This window comes from Acomys minous, assembly GCF_964271855.1.
Source record: "Acomys minous genome assembly, chromosome: 5".
Classification (NCBI taxonomy): Eukaryota; Metazoa; Chordata; class Mammalia; order Rodentia; family Muridae; genus Acomys; species Acomys minous.
Genome location: NC_140494.1, coordinates 33,136,534 through 33,159,290, shown reverse-complemented (window position 1 = coordinate 33,159,290; position 22,757 = coordinate 33,136,534). Strand labels below are relative to the sequence as shown.

Sequence of the window (22,757 nt, the reverse complement as noted above, 5' to 3'; positions counted from 1 at the left end):
CTAGTCAAAGGGGGACGGACACTTTAGCAATGCCTGCCACTCTTTCTGCTTATCACAAGGCACCTACTGTCCTGGAAGCTTGCCTAGCCTACTACTGGGTTGATAGAATAGAATGCCTGGCTCTTTTTTTTTTTTTTTTTTTTTTTGGTCAGCTTCTAGACTGAAAAAAAACTTAAAAGGAAAATTTCAAGTAGTTGTAAAAGAGCAAACAGCAGAATGGATTTGCATTTACGCATGTCTTACTTCCTCTTCTTGTGACATCATACTGAGAAAGTAACTAAAGTCTTTTTTGAAAACTGTTTATTCTGGCTCAGGGATACAGGTCAGTCTTGGTGGGGAAGTCAGAACAGCATCTGGTCACATCCTGTTCACAGTCAGAAAGCAGAGGGTCACTCAACGTGCTTTCTCCATTTTATTCATCCCAGGATTTCCTGCTTAGGGAATGGTTCTGCCCACCAAGAGTCTTGTCACGCCGAGTCAGGCGTGGTGACACATGCCTTTAATCCCAGCACTTGAGAGGTAGAGGCAGGCAGATTGCTATGAGTTTGAGGCCAGCCTGGTCTACAAAGTGAGTCTTGGACAGTCAAGGCTACACAGAGGAGCCTTGTTTCGAACCCCCCCCCCCCAAAAAAGAATCTATTCACAAATCCTAGCTTGATTTCTCTAGAAGGGAATCCAAGCACTGGCAGTTTCTAAACTCCCCAGGTGCTATTCATGGGTAGCTGTGATGGCTAGTCCTTCAGATCTGAGAGAATCACCCAGCAGACAAACCTCCAGGCACCCTGTGAGGGCCTCTGAGAATGTCTGCAAGGGGTTATCTTCATTATGTCAGTTGGCATGGCAAAACTCTTTGTTGTTGTTGTTGTTATTTTTTTTGTTTTGTTTTTGTTTTTTGAGACAGGGTTTCTCTGTGTAGCCTTGACTGTCCTGGACTCGATTTGTAGACCAGGCTGGCCTTGAACTCACAGAGATCTATCTGCCTCTGCCTCCCAAGAGCTGGGATTAAAGGCGTGCGCCACCACTGCCCAGCTTGTGAATGAATTCTAGGCATGATTTATTTTCACAAATTTCTCAATGATTTCAAAGTGTAGTCATGTTTTCTATTATCCGTCAGGTTTTTCTGTGTCTCCCTCAGCCCCCTTCAACGCTGGAGATCAGAAGGAGGCTCTCCCGCTTCATGGTGCCTTTAATCCCAGCACTCAAAAAAAGAAGCAGAGGCAGGCAGATGGAGGCAGATCTCTGTGCACTCAAGGCCAGCCTGGTCTACACAGTGAGCTCCAGGAATGTTGAGAGACTCCCGTTTAAAAAAAAAAAAAAAAAAAAAAGCAAAACAACAGCAAAAAGGAATAGGTACCTGGAGGTCCCTAAAGGAAGAGGAACATTTGCGGCTGCTGCAGGCAGCAGTGTGGGCTGTGTCTTTGGCCTGCTCCCCCGGCTGCTGGCATCCCCAAGCCGCTGCAACTTGGGCAAAGCCTGGCAGAAATGGGAGGGCAGGTGGCCCTTTTGCAGTACAGAGGGAAGAATTGGGGGATGTGGGTGGGGTGCGTGTGGAGGCCTGGGGAGCCTGTTTACCAAGACCTCTAACCTTGTGTCACCCAGGAGCAGGCTCAGATCATAGCCGACAACCCAGGCCAACCACAAGCGAGTAGCGTAGGAAAGTAGGAACTTGGCAGGCAACCTCACCTCTGGCCATGTTACTCAAGAGAGCACTTCCTGGGCCAGGTGTGGTGGCACATGCCTGTAATCCCAGCTCTTGGGAGGCAGAGGCAAGTGGATCTCTGTGAGTTCGAGGCCAGCCTGGTCTATAAAGGGAGACCAGGACAGCCAAAGGTTACACAGAGAAACCTTGTCTCAAAAAGCAGAGAGAGAGAGAGAGAGAGAGAGAGAGAGAGAGAGAGAGAGAGAGAGAGGAGGGAGTCCTCCTCCTCAAGGCTCACTTGCTGACGAGCAGCTCATGTCCCTGACCTCAGAGAACTCTACCCCAGCTCTGACCCTCGTGCTGGCATGTTTAGTGAGGAGGGAAGCTGGCTTAGGGAGGTTCAAAGAGCTAAGCAGGGGATGAGGAAGGTGTGGAGGAGTCCTGTGACTTTGTACTGAACAGGCTATCTCAGGGAAACAACTAGCAGCACCACACGACCGGACCAGCAGAGGGCACCAGCACAGAGCAAATTCACACAGTGTTTGCCTTAAGGTGAGGTTTATACTGCTTGCAGGGGTGGGAGAGTTGGCTGACCATTCTGGGAAGGACAGGATTGGGAGCAGGTTTGGCCAAAAATGTTGCTAGGTCCCTGGAGGATGGTGCTGCCTTAGCATGGGCACTGTCCCGCACTCATCAGACTGGGCAGCCTTATACATCATGTCACTTGAGACAAAGAATTAAAACTAACTCTTTCAGAGGGACAGTCTAATTTACATGAAGGAACACCCTCAGAGAGGGGTGAGCAGAGCTGTGATCCTGATCCCTTGACTAGTCCAGCTCCCGGGACCATGGAAACCCTGTACCCCTGCTGAGCAGTGCCACCCAGCCAACTCAAATCACAGTATGCTTGGGACTCCCAGGTCTCTCCTGCTCCTCCCTCCTCACCACTGCAGCAGTACCGCACCTGCGCACAGAAAGCTGTGGCTGGGGCCTGGATATTTAGGGAACTAGTAGACTATCAGGAAGATGCATCTTGTCTTCATGTAACTCCAGGACAGAGTCCTTGAATTGGCGTACCATAGTTAGCGTCAGCGACAACTTGGCACACCTGGGAAGAGTGACCCTCAATTGAGGAATTGCTTTCATGGGGTTGGCTAGTTAGTTGCTAGTTGATATGGAAGGACCCAATCCACTGTGGGCTCTGATCCACTGTATGTTCTCAAGCCTTGGAGGAGACCTCGAGGAGGCACAGAGCCAAAGAAACCTCAGGGTCCTTGCTCCACCAAGTTGAGACATCTGACCAACTAGACCTTATCAAGGAAGGAAGGACCCAAGAAACACAAGAGACCCATCTGGTTGTTCTGCCAAGAGCCAGTCAAGTGGCCCAGGTTTGTTTACATATTCAGTGGGGCAGGCCTCCTTTAGCGAGGCCACGGCCAAGGGCTGACCAGTTGACCTGAGAGTTGTGCAGCCAAGGATGCAGGATGGATCTCTCTTGAGAGCTTCTGGGCATCTTGACCTTAGGGTTCTCCAAGACTGATGCTGAGTTCTCAAACACCTGTGACATCCCTACTGACTGCCAAGTCCTGGTCACCATTGCTCAGTGAGTCCAGGCAAGGACCCGGCCACCTCCATTGCCTGCACAGTGTCTCCCATAGGTAGACCCCATCCTGAGCAGCCCTGGTCCCACAAGGAGCTTCCCTAGAAGTGATTCACCCAACCCTCACCTGGTTGCTTTTCACAGTCGCTGAGATGATGTCACTCATATCACAGAAGGGCTGGCCAAGAGCAGAGAGGGGCTGCTGAGATGTCCCAGCACACCTCGCAGAAAGAAGAGGGTTTATAGCCTCGGAGATATGCCAGGTGTGGTGGCGCACACCTGTAATCCCAGCACTGTGGGAGGCAGAGGCAGGCTGATCTCTGTGAGTTTGAGGCCAGCCTGGTCTGCAAAGTGAGTCCAGGATAGCTAAGGATTCACAGAGAAACCCTGTCTTGAAAAACCAAAAACCAGCCTGGTGTGGTGGCACATGCCTTTGTTTGTTTGTTTGTTTGTTTGTTTGTTTTGTTTTTTTCGAGACAGGGTTTCTCTGTGTAGCCTTGGCTGTCCTGGACTCACTTTGTAGACCAGGCTGGCCTCGAACTCACAACGATCCGCCTGCCTCTGCCTCCCGAGTGCTGGGATTAAAGGCGTGCACCACCACGCCCAGCTGGCACATGCTTTTTAATCCCAGCACTAGGGAGGCAGTGGCAGGTGGATCTTTCTGAGTTCGAAGCCAACCTGGTCTACACAGCAAGTCCAGAACATCTAAGGCTACATAGAGAAACTCTGTCTCAAAAAAGCAAAAAAAAAAAAAAAAAAAAAAAAAAAAAAAAAAAGGCGAGGTGGCTGGAGAGATGGCTTAGAAGTTAAGAGCACAGTCTGTTCTTCCAAAGGTCCTGAGTTCAATTCCCAGCAACTACATGGTGGCTTACAACCATTAATGAGATCTGGTGCCCTTTTCTGGCCTTCAGGCACACATGCAGGTAGAACACTGTGTAAATAATAAATTTTAAAAATCTTAAAAAATAAAAAGAAAAGAAAAGAAAGAAAGAGAAAAACCAAAAACAAAACAACAACAACACAAACATTTGGGATGTTCTGACTGACCCTGGACCAGGCAGGGCTTCATTTAGGGCCCCCAGCACATCTCCAAGGTCATAACTTCAGCCAGTTCCAACATAGGGTCTTATGAATGAATGAATGAATACACATGTACATATGTATATGCATACAGGAAAGGATACTAAAAGAAAAACTACCTGTGGACTCCAGGAATACTTGCCGAGGTCTTTGTTTGACTAGAGCCTGCCTCTGTTCCTTTGCTTACCCACTGTGGACCCTGTAGATGGAAAGCATCTTCCACATGCAGCAGGGAGGGAAAACACCGGCTCTCCTGGGCCTCCTTCTTTGTACCAGCTTATTGGTAAGTCAGTCTCTGGCCATCGTCCGGCAACTGAGCCCAAACCTGCACCTTCTGTAGACCGGCACTGTGCATGCGCACCACCAAGTCCAGTGTCACACTTGTCTGCCTCCTCAGAGTAACCCTCCTGTGGTCTCCTGGTAGCTATCATCAGAAAGCTAGGCTAGACAATAAAGACAAAAAGTGACCCTCGTAGCTGTGGGCAGGAGAAGCCAGGGTGAGTCTTGCCTTCTTCTCAATCAGCTACAGATTTCCTGCCTGGCTTGTCTTTCGGGTACATCCACACAAGCTGAGGGAAGAGTGGGACCTAGGAGTCAGGAGGCGTTCAGATGGCAGATTGGGCTGGGTGCTGTTTCCTGAGAACATCACCAGGACTACAGTACACTTGACTCTAGGTCCCCTGGTTCCTAAGAAGTGTCACAGAGCCACTGACAACAGCGTTGGCCACATGGCGCTAGAGCAGGGCCTGAGTAGATGTTTTGTTTTGCCTCATGGAGAGTCTTGCCAACAAGGCACAGAGCGAGTCGGGAAAGCTTTGGAGAGCCTGGCCAGCCGGAAGGACAAAAAACCAGCCAGGGAAATGTGGGAGTGTGTTGGCAGCTGGAGTCACAAAGGACACCTGTTGTCTTCTCAGATGGAGGATGTCACCTAAAAGGACAGACCCTGTCAAGGCTACCAGGCAAGACCAGATTCCCTGCAGCCATGAGTGGGCGCCACCCCCAGCAATGTGCTTACACCACAACACAAGGTACTTGCTCACAACACAAAGCAGAGCCTGTACCTGGGGAGTCTGGGAGTGAAAGCAGGCTGAGGAAAGTGGGTGCCTGGCAGAATCAGAGGGAGACCAGTCCCTCCAAGCCAGGAATAGCCACAACTTTACACTGCCCTTGGCCCAGTGGATCTACCACCAGTGCCATCAGGTGTGACCTGTACCAATGGCCTGAGGAACAGGACAGGCGCTGCCCTCCCTTACCACACACAGGCTGGGCTACCCTATCTGTACAGAACTGATGTCCCTAGCAAAAGGCGATCTCTCATGTATGCTGTGGGTCTACACTGAGGCAAGACCAGTCCTCCCAGTGAGGACATATGTAGTAGGCATGCCAGGGGCTTTGAGTTGTAACTTAGAGGACCAAGTCTGTGGCCCATGGCAGGCCTGGTGACTGGGTCTTCCCTGGGATGGGCCAGGATGTAAATTTGGCTGTGTCCTCATCTCCTCAGTAACAGTCATTGCATCCCCGGTGGCCACATGTCAGATGCAACCAAGCTAGGAGGGCACTCTTTCCAGAGTCTCAAGAATTAATATATTCTGTTGGTTTGACTCTGTAAATTTAGGCCTCAATTTTTAAAAAGATTTATTTACTTTTATTTCATGTGCCTTGGAGTTTTGCCTGCATGTATTTCTGTGAAGGTGCCAGATCCCCTGGAACTGGAGTTACAGACAGGTGTGAGCTGCCATGTCGGTGGTAAGGATTGAACCTGGGACCTCTGGAAGAGCACCCAGTGCTCTTAACCACTATGCCATCTTTCCATCCCTCAAGCTCATTTTTAAGAACAGTTTAGAGTTACAGAATTTAGTGGACAGAACAAGGCAGGTCCCACATGTCTGACTACCCCCACCTTTCCTCCACTGCTCCTGTGAACTCAAGTTCCCAGAAAAAAGCCACACCTTTGATAAATATTCAAACCGCCAATTGGCTGACTAACACGCCTGTGATTCTGGAGATTTGGAGTGTTGTAGGTCTAAAGTAAAATCTTTAGTCCCTTTAATAATTAACTATTCACTGGCCACCTCTCTGTCGGACATAATATCCTATGACTATTAAATATATTCTTACAATGTGTTAATTTAGCAGACTAGCTTTCACCAACCCAAAAGCTAAGAATGTCACCAGAGAGCGCACCTGAGACTTCCGGTGGAGAGTCCCCCACTTGGCTATAAGCAATCTATCCGATGTTCCTGCCGATGTCTTTATAACCTCATTTGTAACCGAAAAACTTAATGAAACCTCCTCATGGTGCATGGCATTTTGGGGCATCCTGAATCTGTGATCTGGGGCCACAGCCATTCATATCTGGCTCCAGCATAAATTCTGCTTCCCTTTGAACTGGATACCACCTTCTTGCAGTGCTGAGCCACATGAACATACCAGGATCGGCGCAGCCATCTGGCTTGTAGTTGCCCTGTAATCTCTCCCACACGTGTGGACCTGGGGGTAGAGATGATGAGGTGAACAGGGAGAGAGGCTTCTCTGCTTCTCTCAGCACCCTCAACACGGCTACCAGCACAATAGTGAGAGTCTTGGGACAAGGAGATGAGGTCCAAGACTTGCAGGAGGGGTGTCAAGGTACAGACACCTCCCATAAGCCATGGGGCTAAAGGTCTCTGAGAGACAAAACTGTCACCAGAAGAGGAGGCCAAAATAAAAGGAAGCCCTTTTGGAGTGCAAAGGAAGCAAGAGTGAACAGAACCTTTTTTTTTTTTTTAATTTTTAAAAAATGACTTTTTAAAAATTTTATGTGCATTGGTGTGAGGGCGCCAGAACACCTGGAACTGGAGCTACAGACCCTTTAGCTACCATGTGGGTGCTGGGAATTGAACCCGGGTCCCTTGGAAGAGCAGACAGTGCTCTTAACCACTGAGCCATCTCTCCAGCCCCAACAGACCCATTTTAAGTGGAATTTCCCTCTCTGCCCAGAAAGCCTCAAACTGGTCCACAACACATCTTCCTTTCCTTTCTCCTCCACTCAGGAGGGGCCACTTGTTTTTCTGGGAATTCAGGGTTGGCAGCAGGGCGCCCTCCGAAAACCCAGAACTGGCTGGATCTGGTTACTGTGGGAACGGAGCCTTAGGGAAAGTCTGACCTCCTGCTGGGTGAGAACATCCAGGAATTGTTAGAATTGGTGGCAGGTTCCAAGACTGAGAGGGATCTGTGACTATTCACTCCCAAGCCTTCAGCAGGCTGGGATTTGGTCCACCTTAATGCCTAGGGCGGAGGGGGTAAGGGGGGGGGGGCACAAGAGAGTGGGCAGGACCTCACTGTCCTGTATCTGTGTGAAGTTCTAGTGTGAGGAACCCTGCAAAGGCCAGAGCCCCAGCCAACCAGATCAGCTCCGCTGGAGCCCTGGCTCACACCAGCCTCTGGCTCACACCAGCCTCTAGCTCACACCAGCCTCTGGCTCACACCAGCCTCTAGCTCACACCAGCCTCTGGCTCACACCAGCCTCTGGCTCACACCAACCTCTGGCTCACACCAGCCTCTGGCTCACAGCTCTTGGCTGATCCTCTGTGGAGAAGAGCAATGCCCCATCCATACCTCGTTCTAGGCCCTGGTATGTGGTGGAAGAGCTTGTGACACCCTTCTACCTGCTTCTACCTGGAGAGGACTGAGCACCTCCCAGGGGTTGTTGAGCCTGGCTGGAAAGAAATGCTTACAGGGTCAGAGAACAGTTGACAACATCTCCTAGGTTGCTCCCTGGCCAGGTGGGTAGTGATGAGGGTCTCTGACCAGGCATGGTCCTACTGTCCTGGGGTGTCCACGATGATGGGACAAGCTTCAAACCATCTGTGAAATAGCATCTAGGGTTTCCTTGCTCAGGCTTGGGTTTCCTCTTCAGCACCTGCTTGTGTGCAGACATGACACAAATCTCCATTCAGGGCAGTGAATGGGGGGGACCCAGAGACGGACAAGAACCACTGAAGCCTCCAAACTCCACTGCCCACCTCTGGATGGAACTTCTAGTCTTTGTCATCTACGATAGTTGCAGCCAAACACACGGACGCCTCCTAAATGGGCACCAATGAGACTGACTGCCAAGAGCCGCATGGGGTCTGAGGGAACTAGCATTTCAATCCAATCCGTGGGCCACGTCTCTGGCCTATGCAGCGGCTACTGCTCTTACTGTCTCAGCCCATCCCATGAGGGCCCTGAAACCCCAAAGTCCTAAAGGCCCTGTCCTGTGGGGTAGCTGGGGCCTGTCATCCTATGGAGAGGTGGCTGGTAACAGCCCTGTCTCCCAGCCACACTTCTCTCTCTACATCTCCGTTTCTCTGACATCTCTCTGTGACTTCCTTTCCCGTTTCTCCGTGTCTGACCTTCCTGCCCTTTGATCACTCACGCTTCTCTGGAAACCCACGCCCCAGGCAGGAGGAGGCACACCCTGGGACACTCCCCACCTCCAGGGGCCTGCTGGAGTGAGGTCAGAAGAGCCGGATTCTGAATCTGGTGACCTTAGAAGTAGTTTCCCAGGCCAGCCCTGGAGCCGCCGCTCTGCCAAGGTCTCTCTGAAATAAGTTGAAATTAAGTTCAGGCCGTAGCTGCCCGCCTGGCATGGGGTCTGGAGCAGCCTTATTCGTGCTTCTTCATAGCTCTCTCCAAAATGAGGACTTGTGGACCTCACCTTCCTTTGGGCACTATCTGCCTCCCTCCCACCACTTCTACTTAGAGTGCCATCTTCCCTCATGGACTCAGAGACCCTTGATGCTTTTCCAAATGTTCCTGAAGTCTCTGTTAGCTCTCATAGTGGCCTGAGCAATGATCAGACATACCTTAGTGTCCCTTCTGGAGGCTTTGGCTCAGGTTCAATGGTGGCCTAGACAGTAGAAGGGCCACTACCCAATATGGCAGGTCGCATGCTCCAGGGGACCCTTAAGGATGCAGACATTGACAGACTGGGTTTCTGTAGCCAGCGCCTGTGGCTGAATGGGCAATGGAGAGGCCTCCTACTCATACAGTCCCATGACAGAAGTTCCATCTCTGCTACATGCTCTCTCTCATCTGTGTCACGGCCTTCTGCTTCCTGTGCCTGTCATAGTGACATTCAAGGTCCAGCCAAGGATCCATGTATTGGCACCTGTAGTTTGGAGAGGACTATAAAGTCCCGACCCAACTAAAGTGGTTCCATTCCATGGCCAGGGAAGTGTCTTCCAGATCGAGGCTCAAAATGTTCCTTTCAGTAGGAGGTACCCCTGCAGAAAAGACAAATCGTTTGGACAGAGTCTGGAGGGTGTGGGATCAAAAGTATGGCCTATGGGACTCTGAGGAAAGCATGACACTCACAGGGTTAATTCAGACCTCAAGTAACAGTCCAAAAAAAAAAAAAAATGCAGAGGCTATAAATAGTTTGCTAGCCATCAAGACTGGGATTACAATTATAGCCCAGGGAAGTGTGGCTCTGAGGCCATGTCTGTGTTGGAAGAACAATGTATTATCATCAGTGTTTTCTTCTTTACTGAGACATAACAGAGGCAACTTGGTGAGACCTGGATGAGGTGGCGCATGCTTGTCCCCCAAGCACTTGAGGATGGCCACGGGTTCAAGGCTACCCTGAGGATTGTGTTCCAGACCAGCCTGGGCTATAACATGAGACCACGCTTTCAATTCAGATGAAAAGAAGGAGGAACAAACTAAAAGCAGCAGTAACTGTAGAAGCTCACTGATGAATTATTGGAGACGACGCTGGAGGAGCCCTGTTGTTTCCCGGAGATGGCGCTCCATCCTGGACCCTGCCTCCCGCATGACACCATGTCCTCTACCTGTCTCCTGCTGTCTGAGCCTCCTCCTGGCTCAATGTCACCTAGTTTTCCATCCTCACCCCATTTACTGCTCAATATTTGGGTTTCATGTAAAGCAGATTCCATTTCCCTGTTTGTCATTGTTAAAAAGTCTCTAGACTTTTTTTTTTTTTTTTTTTTTTGGTTTTTCGAGACAGGGTTTCTCTGTGTAGCCTTGGCTGTCCTGGACTCACTTTGTAGACCAGGCTGGCCTCGAACTCACAGCAATCCGCCTGCCTCTGCCTCCCGAGTGCTGGGATTAAAGGCGTGCGCCACCACCGCCCGGCTCACTAGACTTTTGATGGCTTTTCTCTTGAGCAGATACACAGCGGTGACCAGGACGAGCTGGGCTTTCCATGGGGCAGTCTTGTCTGGCCCCAGCCTAGATGTGCCCAAGCCCCAGGGAGGCATTTCCAGGACCCTGGCCTCTGGCTGCAAGACACTCCCCACCCAAAACTCCTTAACGCTGGCTGTGAATAGTCTGGCTAACATCTCTGGGTGGCTATAGAGCCTTGCAGATTCTTGGGACACTTGCAAGCAGAGGGACAATGTGACTGGACGCTGTGTCCAGAAAGGCTAGATCTGAGCATTCTTTTTTGTTTGTTTGTTTGGTTTTGGTTTTTTTGAGACAAGGCTTCTCTGTGTAGCCTTGGCTGTCCTGGACTCATTTTGTAGACCAGGCTGGCCTCGAACTCACAGCGATCCACCTGTCTCTGCCTCCCGAGTGCTGGAATTATAGACATGCGCCACCACACCTGGTCGATCTGAGCATTCTTAAAATTTAAAGGTAAAAGTGTAAGCTGTCTTTGAGGGGCTTTCTGGGGTGCTCTCAGGTTGTGAGGCCTCCTTCTCTACCATCCCAAGCTGTCTCAGAGTGAGAAGGTGTGTCTGAGGCACAAGCCTCTCTGGCCCAGCCAGTGCCTGAGGTGGGCAGATCACAACACTGAGTCTCACCTAAGTCTATGAGATGTTCCATGAACAAAGATGGTGAGGGCTGCCCTGAAATTTCTAAAAACAAAACAAAACAAAACTCTTCAAAATAAGAGCCACAGATGAAAAGAAAACAGTAGATGTTTAAAAGGGAATGGAAGTTTTAAAAAACTATTATTTATAACATAAAAAAAAAATTACCTTTAGTCTCAGCACTCGGGAGGCAGAAGCAGGCAGATCTCCAAGAGTTGGAGGCCAGCCTGGTCTACAGAGTGAGTTCCAGGATAGCCAGAGCTGTTACACAGAGAAATCCTGTCTTGAAAAACGAACAAACAAAAATACCAAACAAACAAACAAACAAAGAAACAAAAACCCTCAACAACAAAACAAAAACAAAAAACAATCCTTGCAAAATGCCAGAACCGAAGCAGAAAAAAAATCATTTGAATAATATAATTTAGAATTCCAAGCTGGGAGTGGTGAGCACACGCCTTTAATTCTTGCACTTGGTAGGCAGAGGCAAAAGGATCTCTGTGAGCTCAAAGACAGCCTGGTCTATAGATTGAGTTCCAGGATAGCCAAAGCTACACAGAGAAACCCTGTCTGAAAAATAAATAAATAAATAAATAAATAAATAAATAAATAAAATATCTTTTAAAAAACCCCCAAAAACCAAAAAATAAAAAAATGTGGAAGTTAGCCAAGCAGCGGCATTCATCTCTGGGGAATGCTCAACATGGCTAGCTGCCTCGTGCCACCATCATCACAGCCTCCCACTAAAATGGATTGTATCCCTTCTTAAGCCATGAACCAAAATAGGCATTTCCTTTTGTTTGTTTGTTTGTTTTTGTTTTGTTTTGTTTTTCAAGACAGGGTTTCTAGCATTTCCTTTCTTAAGTTGCTTTTGTCAGATATTAAGCAATAAGCAAAGTAACTAACACAGGGAAACTTAAAATATGATGCAGAAGCTCATCTTGGGGGAGTATTTTATCCTCCAAATGATAGCCAATAATAGCCTTAGAGATGTTGGAGATTGATTGGAGGAGAGGCCAGACTCCTTGGAGAGCCTCCTCCTGCAGGGACAGGACCCTGAGAGGGTGCATCTGCAGGAGAGACAGCTCCTATCCTGGTTGGTTGCCCCCTCCCCTCTCCGGCTGACAGACAATTGGAAGTGGGTGGTGAAACTAACTTCCTAAGAAAGAGACCCTTGGGCTGGAGAGGTGGCTCAGCTGATAAGAGCACTGTCTGCTCTTCAAGAGATCCTGAGTTCAAACCCCTGCAACCACAAGGTGGCTCACAGTCATCTGCACTGGGATCTGATGCCCTCTTCTGGCATACAGGTGTATATGCAGATGGAGCACTCATACATAAAATAAATAAATACAATCAAAACATTAAAAAGAAAGAAAAGAAAAGAGATCATAGTTTTCACAATCGAAATGCTATCTTTCCCCGAGCTGTGTATATGCTGGAGAGGCTTCACGCATAGCTAGTGGTACTATATGCCACAGCCAGGTTATACCATAGGCCGGGCCACATAACTTCCCCTCTACTGCTGAGGGACAGATGTGGTAGCTGGAGCAACAGTATCCATGGTGACTGCAAGAGCAGAAGCCCTGCTCCCTTAAACTTCTTCCCTTTATTCTTTGCCTCTTCATCAAATACTTTCTCTCTACTCCACTCTGCGAGGCATGCTTCAGAGAAGCAGGCATTTCTGCCTCTTGTCACTTTCAGAGCCTGGCACCCGTGGCTCTGATAATAAGTATTTGAGTGAAGAAATACACAAGCCATGTTATATACGGTGAAGAACTAGGTAAGTGAAGAGCTATGAGCAGGGGCTGGAGCAATGGCTCAGCGGTTAAGAGCACTGACTGCTCTTCCAGAGGACCCGGGTTCAATTCCCAGCACCCACATGGCAGCTCACAACTGTCTCTAACTCCTGTTCCAGGGGGTCTGACACCCTCCCACAGATACATGTGCAGTCAAAACAACGATGGGCGCAGCGGCTCATGCCTTTAATCCCAGCACTTGGGAGGCAGAGGCAGGTGGATCACTGTGAGTTCGAGGCCAGCCTGGTCTACAAAGTGAGTCCAGGACAGCCAGGACTACACAGAGAGACCCTGCCTTGAAAAACCCAAAAACAAAAACAAACAAACAAACAAACAAAAGCCACTGATGTTCATAAAATAAAGAAATTTAAAAAAAAAGAACCATAAGCAGTATTTGGTGTCCCCACTTCCCCATAACATTAATTTCGTTGCTACTTCATAACTATAATTCCGCTACTGTTATCAATCCTAAATGTACATAATTTTGGAGGTAAATGTTTGCCAGAGGGGTCATGACCCACAGGTTGAGAACAGCTGCTCTAAGCCCAGTGGCCAGAAAGGCCTCCACACCCCCCTACTCCTAGAATTCCCTTACCCAGGCCCTCAGTGGACGTTCATCAGACGACATTCCATTCCCTGTCCCTCCAAGGTCCTGAATGAGCTGTGCTTGCCTCCAACAACTAACTGTCCATTCCATAGCCTGTCCCATCCCAGCCTGGCCCTGTGCCAGATCCCTCTGACCTTGTAGGTGGTTGGTAGCGAGGGATGAGGGTGGGTGGGTTGGGGGTGTGGCGGTAGGACTACCCTACTCACTTGTCATAGCCCTGAAGCTACGCTGAAGTGACTTGACCATCCTGGAATCTAAAGACCGAATCTCTAGGCCTGGCAGTGACCAGTAGGATACGTTCCGCCATCATCAGGTAGGCCATCAGATGCCCTTCCCAGGCCAAATGCCTGTCACCTTCCTGCCCCAGCATCTTGCCTGTCTAGGTCCAGGACAGGTCCTTCCCATAGGTCCCAATTTGTCCCTGCCTCTCAGGCCCACTCCACGGCCCTTCCCTACCCTCTTCTAAAGCGCTCCCTCCTCCTACCCAGGCTCCTGCTCCCTTCCCACCCCTGACCCAACTCCAACTTTCACACACTCCCTATGCCCATCCCAGCCATATCTTTTACTCTCCCAGATCCACTCACTTCTATCCAGGCATCCTCGCCCCGACTGCGCCTGTCCCGCCCCTCCCCACCCCTGCCTCGGCTTCCTCCTGCCCCGCCTCCACCTCGTGCCCCGCCCCTGCCCCGCCCCGCTCCCCGAGACCCACGGTCCGCACCGGCAAGCTTCGCATCCAGCAGTCATCGCGGCGCCCGGCGTTCCGACGCCAACATGTCTCAGCGCTTCGTGGTGACCCCAGCACAGAGCGGGACCGGGGACGCGGGACCCCGGGCAGAAGGCGGCGGCAGCCAGCTCCTGTGTTCGGATCCCGACCCGGACCCGGACCCCGACCCCGACCCCAGCCCGGAGGCTGTGCTGAAAACACTAGAAGTAGATGCGCTGCCCATTCTGCGCTACTGCCGCGAGCCCAGCCGCTATGGTAGGTGCAGTTAAGACGTCCTCCTGGTGTGTCACTGCTGCCCCTGTGTGGGAGCAGCGAGAGGCAGACTCCTTGCCTGCTGCCCAGGTGTCAGGAGGTGGCCATTGCCTGCTGGCCTTGGGAATGGCTGCAGGTCATCAAGTGTTACAGCGCTGGCTCTGGAATCAGCTGGTGTCCTTTGTCCCACAGTTTAGTCCTGCTAATCCCTGGCCCTGCCTGATGTCCTGTGGACCTAGGATAACTTTCTGTAGAGAGGCTATAAGAGCCAGGGGATATTGGTGGTTGGTGGAAGACAGCTTCTGGGATTGCCTTCTGGTCACTAACTCCGGATTCCCCACAGTTAGGACCACTGAGAAAAGGAGCAGCTGTAGCTGCTCACTTGACTTAGGGTCCTTTATAATGACTGTGACCCATGCCACGCATCTGCTAAACCAGGTTTTTCTGGGGAGCAAGAGACAGAAGCAGGCTCTCACCGTACACTCTCCAGATTGTTCTAGAGCCCTACTTTGGGTAACAGAGTGAAGATGAAACCAGAACTGGCCCATGAGTTGGTGTTTGCCCCACACACCTAGAGGACAGACACCACTGGACAGGCATTCTCTGAGAGACTGCTACCTTCTGACTCTGCCTTCCTGGTCTCCTCAGTTGGATTAGCACTGGCCTGAAAGCAACCTGTCTAGTACCACAGATGCCCTGCCCTGGTCAGCTGGGGAGAGGTACCATCACAGCTACCCATGTTTGCGTTGCACACATGCAGAATTTTAGAGATCTGGGTGAAGGTATACCGTGACCGTGTGACTAAGAACTTAGAACTGTCACTTTTCCTGGAAGTTAATTTTTGTAACAAAATCTGAGCGGTTTGATTCCCCTTGTGAAGCATTGACTGTTGCAGCGTGTGTGCACGTTCATGTGTGCTCGAGCACGTACTCACCACAGCTGCCCATGCCCTAGGTTGCTAGCCCGTGGGCATGTTGAGCTATGCCCCCACCTGCCTCTGTTCTGAGCCTTAGGGGACAGAGTTGCCAGGATGCTTGTCCTGTTGGATAATGGTTGACTTTCCCTAATCTTGGAGTGGCAGCAAGGTCGTTATGTGGCTGCTTCCCTACTTGCCAAGGGACACGTTTCTTTCGGATCTCTCTGTGGAACCCAAGAAGCAAATTGGGGATCTGTTAGGTCACCAAATACAGCGACTTAGAGCTATTGTGGTATCTACAGGCCAGCCGGAGGGTGTGGGTGGGAGAAAGCAGGACAGCCCTAGCGACGGGATCCTCTTGAGATCCTGAGGCAAGGAGCCCACTGTCCAAGTATCCCCACCATTTAAGCAGAGCATCTGCTGCTGGGTGATGTGACAGGGCTGGGGTCTATGTTGACACCCCCCCCTCCCCCAGGCTTTCTGGCTCCCCGATGCTCCCAAGGAAGTCAGGCCTCCAGGACTTAGTCTAACCTTTTAGGCAATAGATTGATGCTTAAAAATAGTGTATATCACCAGGCGTGGTGGCGCATACCTTTAATCTCAGCACTTGGGGATGCAGAGGCAGGTGGATTGCTGTGGGTTCGAGGCCAGCCTGGTCTACAAAGTGAGTCCAGGACAGCCAAGGCTACACAGAGGAACCCTCTCTTGAAAAAACTAAAAACAAACAAACAAACAAAAGGATATCGTACACAAACAGCACCTTGAGCCAGGAGCATGGGACAGGCCAACGCTGTAGTGTCTTCTGCACCTCATCTTCAAAGCCCTTTAGGCCGGACTATAAGCCCCACCAGAAGTCCTTGAAAACAGGATGGCGGGGACAGGTATGGATGGAGACTTCTCCACACCCCCTTCCCCATTTCAGGCTGCTGAAGTAATGTGAAGGAAGAACAGGACCCAAAGTCCTGTTTGTAGCAGGTGAGGCAGGAGTAGCAGGGGCCCACCAGACCCCCCCAACCCTGCAGTCTCCACCTTTTGCTTCTCTCTTGTAGGTGGGGTCTTTGACTTCAGCTTAACAGGCCCAGAGGGCCAGCGGTCCAGGGCTCAGACCCAAGTGGAGGCTGGAGATAGGGCTGGGCCAATCCCTGTCACCCCCATGTGGGTTCTAGGGAGGTGGGACTCAGTGCTCTGCTGGGGCCCCAGCTGTGCTGTCGCATGGCTGCCTGACTGAATCTGTCCGTGAATCTGGCTCCAGTTGTGTGGGATTTCGTATGACGGTTCCAGACAACGGTCAATCCATTGGTTTTTGTGCCATGTTCCTATGTGGGAACAGAAGACCTATTATTTGGTGTTTCATTAACACAGTGTAAACTAAGTTTGAAAAAACAAACAAAGGTTTTATTGGTCCGACTTGGGCCCAGTGCCAGAAGCCAAGCCCTGGACGGGATGCTGTCCTGAGTCAACCTTTGGTTATAGATGTGTGGTGGGTGATGACAATGAACTTTCTAAATCTCCAGAGACATCAGGTCTTGTGGCTTACAACTCCCTTTAGGACCAGTTCCCGAAGCTTTCCACTTCTGTTGTATTCACCACGATACATGGATGCTGGCCCAGTTGGCCTTTTGACTCAGGCCAGGACCCTCCATGAGTGTTTTGGCCTCATCTCATTGGCTGGGGTGTGAGGGGTAGGTGGCACATGGTGGCATATCCCTTTGCTGTATGGCAGGATATGAGTGTGTGTGATGCTGTGCTTCATGTCTCCAGAGCTTGCTCAGATTGCGTCCCTAAGACACAGAGCTCGACAGTTTTTGAACTGTGTTCCCTTTGCTTTGATGAAGACGTCACACTCATAGAGGGACAGAGTGAGTCTGTCACTTGGTAGGTGTGTGACCACCTGCTCCCTGGTTGTTACTGCAGCTTCTGTGAGCGCAGGGGGAGAGGCAAGGGCACATGAGCCCAGGGGAAATGACTCAGGAAAGATCCTGGCCCCGTGGCAAGGGTCCAGAGAGGTCCCTCTCTGCTCTCCAGTTGAAGGGGACTCTGGTGAAAGTCCTTCCGGTAATGACTTGGTGGAATAGTCCAAAGGTGTTCTCACAACCATTAACTGACATACAAAATGAGCAGTCACCCAGAATGCTCCCGAGACAGAAGGGATGAGGAAAAGAGTAGAAAAGATGTCCAGAGGGCAAGAAGAGCCTTATAAGCAAAGCTTCCCAAAGAGGACCCCCAGGGAGGTCACAGCAGCCTAGAAGGGTTGTAGGTGGCCTGAACACCCTCTGCCTTTCCTGGTTCCCCTCCCTTGCGTGGTATTTGAGCTTGCAGACCTCTGTGGTTTCACCCCTGTCCAGGACAAAGGCCATTGTGAATCCCTGATTGGAGGTTGGCATCTTGCTTCCCGTCACTGTTATGGCTGGTAGGACCACATGTCTGCCAAACCCTGATGATTACATTTGGAGGGGTGGCAGTACAAGGCTTAGCCACAGAGGTTCAGTGACGCTGCCTGCAGCTGTTCCTGCCCCTGGAGACCCAGATCCAAGAGAAACATCATGTCGCCCTCTATGACAGTGGCCTCTCTAGTCAGGTCCCCAGGGAATGCAGGCTGAAATACGCTGACGGGTACATATATCCACATGTGTGTGGCCGTGAGTCTGTGTGTCCTGTGTGTCTCCTTGTTTCCTGCAATGTCTCCATGCTGTGTATGTGTGTCTTTGTGTTTTCTTGTGTCTCTCTGTTCTTCCATATTGTCTTTGTATGACTCTAGGAGTCCTAGTGTCCTTTGATGTGCATGCCTATGTGTATGTCATGTTTTCTCTTTGTGTCTCTGTGTGCCTGTCTCTGTATTATCTGTGTGTTCGCATGTTGTCTCTATGTTGTCTGCATGTGTGCCTGTGGGTGGTCTCCATGTCCTCTGTGTGTCTCTGTGCTGTCTTTGTTGCCTCTAGTGTCTCTGTGTGAGTTGGTGTTGCCTTGGTGTGCCTGTCTCCATGTTACCTGTGTATCTCAGTGTCTCTGTGGTCACCACATGTGTCTCTGTGGACTCAGCCCTGTGGTTTGTTGCTTAGCATTTTTTTCTGTGGCCTCTGAGGCAGTTTCAATGAGAACACTTCTCAGTGAGTCCTGTGAGGAGTGCCAGTTCCGTGATGGGTTCACACATTGGGCAATGTCTCTCATCTCAGTTCTAGGTCCTGCTTAGGGAGAGTCTTGGGGAAATTTTATTCTGTCTTGGTTCCCCGGGACAGAAATACTACTAGGCTGCCTCCCCTCAGGCTTGCAGAGGCTGGAGAGCTGGTCCCAGGTGACGGCCAGGCTCCTGGTGCCTGAAAACCTGCTGCCCGCTGGGCAGACTGTTTACTTTTTCTTAAATATTTCATAGGGTGTGGCCCTCCTGGTAATCGGTAAGATGCCTCTAGCTCTCCGTGAGCAGCGCCGGCTCAAGTTCTGTCACTTTGCTGTGAAAGAAGCCTTGCTTTGGTGACTGTTGACTTGACTTAACAACACAATGCTCCATGCACGTCCTGTTCTCTTCTTGGCTACATAATATTTGATTTGACTTCTTTTTTCCACTGGGGTAGGCTAGGGTTTGAGACATCACATCTCTTTATGGGAAGGAATTTTCTTTAAATAAAGCAGCAGCGTCCAAAGGAGATTCACAACTAGGTCACAAAGAGCCTGAGTTAGAGGCGTCAGGATGGGTAGGCCCTGTGCAGACCGACAGCAAAGCAGGGGATCTTGACATCAGGCCATTCTCCCCAGCCCGTGGGAGAAACAAATACATGAGAAATCCATGTCTGAGTGACACCCACCTTCTCCAACCTACTAGAGAAACAAACACATGAGCATATCTGTGTCTAGGGTACCCCAAGCTGAGTCCAAGCAGCCCTGCTTGCAGAAGAAGCAACTGGGTGAAGCTGGTGTTGTTCACATGCAGATATGGGTCTGCAGGGATCCAGCTGGTGTGTGTGTGTGTGTGTGTGTGTGTGTGTGTGTGTGTGTGTTTCCAGTTACTGTATGCATGTGAAAGTGGAGAATACAGTTCCTAAAGCCACAAGGTGAAGGGTGTAGCTGCAGGGCCCGGAAGAATCTGTTAAATGTGAATGGGTGGGGCCCTGGCAAATTGTCTAGTGGTGATGGGTTAATGCCCAGGATAGAAGGCCCTTCTGTAACGGCAATTAAAACACTCAAATGAGCCAATTTTAAAATGGACAAAGGGGCTAGGCATATAGCTCAGTGACAAAGCATTGTCTAGAAAAGGCCCTGGGTTCCATCCTTAGCACCTCAGAATGAGCACGAGGACTTGATAGCTGGCAAGGAGGCTCCTGAAAAGATGCTCAGTTGGCTGCTCTGCAGAGAAACGCGGGTTGGAACCTCAGCTGAGGCTGAGGATGTAACTCAGTGTCAGAAGGCTTGCCCCTGCCCCGCTGGCTTTTATCCCAGTACCAAAATACAAACCAAAACAAAACATTCCAACCCATAGTCATACTCCCGCTGACTATTCTTTTAAAAAGTCAAAAATATCAAATATTATCAAGGATCTGGGGAACCAGAATCCTGGGCTCTGCCGCTAAGATGTCAAGGGCTACAGCCCTGGGAGGAGGCGGCATAGATTTCCTCAAGGGTTTAAATGTAGTCATTTGGGGCTTCTCAAGATGGCTCCGAGGGAAAGGTGCCTGCCGCTGGACCAGACAACATGACTTCAATCCCTGGGACCCATGTAGTGAAAGGAGAGAACTGACTACTGATTCCCATACATAGTGCTCCCACCGTACAAGTGTCATGGCACATACTCTCCCACATTCTCTCTCTCTCTCTCTCTCTCTCTCTCTCTCTCTCTCTCACACACACACACACACACACACACACACACCACACACACACACACACACACACGCACACACACGCGCACACACACACACACCACACACACACACCACACACACACACACACACACACAGAGCTCACAGATAAATGTAATATAATTTTTAATTTAGTTCTACCATAACTAAATTAACGACAGTTGCATCCCTGTACGTGCTGGGATGCAGTGCTACAGACAGATCTCTGCACACCTACACCTACAGCAGTTCTGCTCATAGCAATTAAAGATGGAGCAGCCCAGTGTCTGTCAGAGGGTGAGTGGAGACCCACAGTGAGGTAGTAATGGTGTGAAATGAAGGCATGGAGGATGCTGTCTAGGTCGAGCCTCTGCCCCAGGCCCCAACTATCAAAATCAGACCAACATACTGTATCATCAGATGGACTCTTACAGGCAAAGCAGCGGGTCCCAGGTGCCACCCTGACACTCAGGCTGGTAAAGAAGTCTCTGCTGCGTTAACCTTTTAAAAAGAGGTAACCTGGGCTAACCAATCAGGTGTTTCCTGTGGTCTTATTTCCTGTTCCCGCTTATAAAACTCACCAGCTAGGGTTGGTGGCTCGTAGTACCTGAGTTCATTAGAGTTTTACCTTTTGACAATGGAATGTCACCCAGCCTTTAGAGAAGGACACAAGTGGCCTGGAGGACAATGTACCTAGTGACAGCAGAGACTAAATAATTCTGCTTATTTGAAGCTGCTGGATTGTCACATTGTGAGAGACAGAAGGTGGTCCAGAGGTGATGGGGGCAGGATGTCATTTAGTGGGGACAGAGCCTTGGCTTTGAGATCTGGATTGATTTTACCAGGTGGATGGTTGCGTGTACACAGGTACACAGCCAGGCTCACGTGCTTGATGCTGCTGCTGAACCTCACCTAGAATGGTTGAAATAGTGAAGTTTATAAGATGTGTATGTATTTTAGATAAATTTATTCATTTTTACTTAGTGTGTGTGTGTGTGTGTGTGTGCGCGCGCGCACGCCACATGTATACAGGTGATTTTGGAAGCCAGAAGAGAGTGTCAGACCCCCTGGAGCTGGAGTTACAGGTATTTATTAACTACCTTATGTTGGTGCTAGGAATTGAATTCAGGCCCTTTAAAAAGAAGCAACCATTCTTCAGGCACACACAGACACACACCACACACACATGCGCGCGCGCACACACACACACACACACACACACACACACACCAGGAAAGAAGATGCAAGCAGGAAGTAGAGGCCTGAGAGAGACAACCACATCCTCTCTGTCCTCCCTTCCTGGAGGTGAGAGCGTCTGCTGACTCCTTTAAGGGAGGTAGGAGGGGTGTCAATCTGATTAAATCAATTTACACCAAGGCAGCTGCTCTCAGAGGAGTCCTTTATCTTTTAAATTACTCTCAGCAAGGCATTCCTTGAACAGATATTTCTGTCTAGGGATCTTCCTGTTCCAAATTACATCCTATTACTTGTAGCTGTGGTCCTGTAGGGTGGGGTTGGGAATGTGGATATGTCACGTGTGCATGCACACACACACACACACACACACACACACACACACACACACACACACACACACCCCTGAGTGTGCAGGCAGGCAAGCTGTCTTTGGTGTATTGTAAGCCCTATCTAGTGTATCAGAAGTTACTTTTCTGCTCAGAAATCCTTTTATTTGCTTTGTGCTTTCTTTCTAATTTTAAAGGCAAATCATTATATTTTAGGGTACAATCCCATGCCTGTAATCTCAGTACTCAGAAAGCTGAGGCAGAAGGATTTTCCAAGAGTCTGAACTCAGACTGCGCTGTATCGTGAGTTTCAGGATGGCCTAGGCCATAGAATGAGGGCCCTGTCTAGTACTTAAAAAAAAAAAAACCAAGACAAACAAAACAACAACAACAAAAACTAATTGCAGACCCAACCAAATCGAATTCAAATAAGCCAATGTCTGGGCAGAGTGGCGCATGCCTGTAATCTCATTACCCAGGAAGCAGAGGGCTTACAGGGTGAAATTCTGTCTCAAACAAACCACAGCAAAAAAAAAAAAAAAAAAAAAAAAGAAAAGAAAAAGAAAAAGAAAGAAAGAAAGAAAAAAGAAAGAAGGAAAACAAGACAGCCGATGCTGGTGGGGTGGCCGCTTTCCCTCGTGACTCAAAGTAAGGCCGAGCCTCAGTTTCCATCTCTCTAAAGAGCCATGACTCAGAATACACAGAATAGCCAGCCCAGAGGCAACAGTGTGGCCCGCATGAGACGGGGCCTGGTGCTGTAATGTGGCGAGGCGCCTTCTGCTGCAGGTTCCAGCCTCATCCTGGGAGGAATCAGAGTTGAGAATAAACTTGTCTCCACAGGTCTTCTCACCAGTCACACCTCTGTGCTCTGTATTGTGTAGCCAGCGTGGAGCGATCGAACACGCTCTTTGTGCCATTGTGATGCGATGAAATTGGCAGACGGGGCTGTAAACAGGACATTTGGGTGCTGGCTTTGCATACATCACTGTCTCC

At 49.9% G+C, this 22,757-nt stretch overlaps 1 protein-coding gene across 1 annotated transcript in view; it reads left to right on the top strand.

Annotated features, from left to right (window-relative positions):
* Positions 1-17,362, top strand: part of LOC311597544 (uncharacterized protein) — a gene marked incomplete at both ends in the record, with an annotated part of 20,528 nt that extends 3,166 nt beyond the window's left edge. The window contains 3 exons of the mRNA XM_084781736.1: positions 14,094-14,498; positions 16,461-16,566; positions 17,326-17,362. Of these exons, the coding sequence (XP_084637862.1) occupies positions 14,094-14,498; positions 16,461-16,566; positions 17,326-17,362 (548 nt within the window). The remainder of the gene's footprint in view (positions 1-14,093; positions 14,499-16,460; positions 16,567-17,325) is intronic.
* Positions 17,363-22,757: the final 5,395 nt, after the last annotated feature.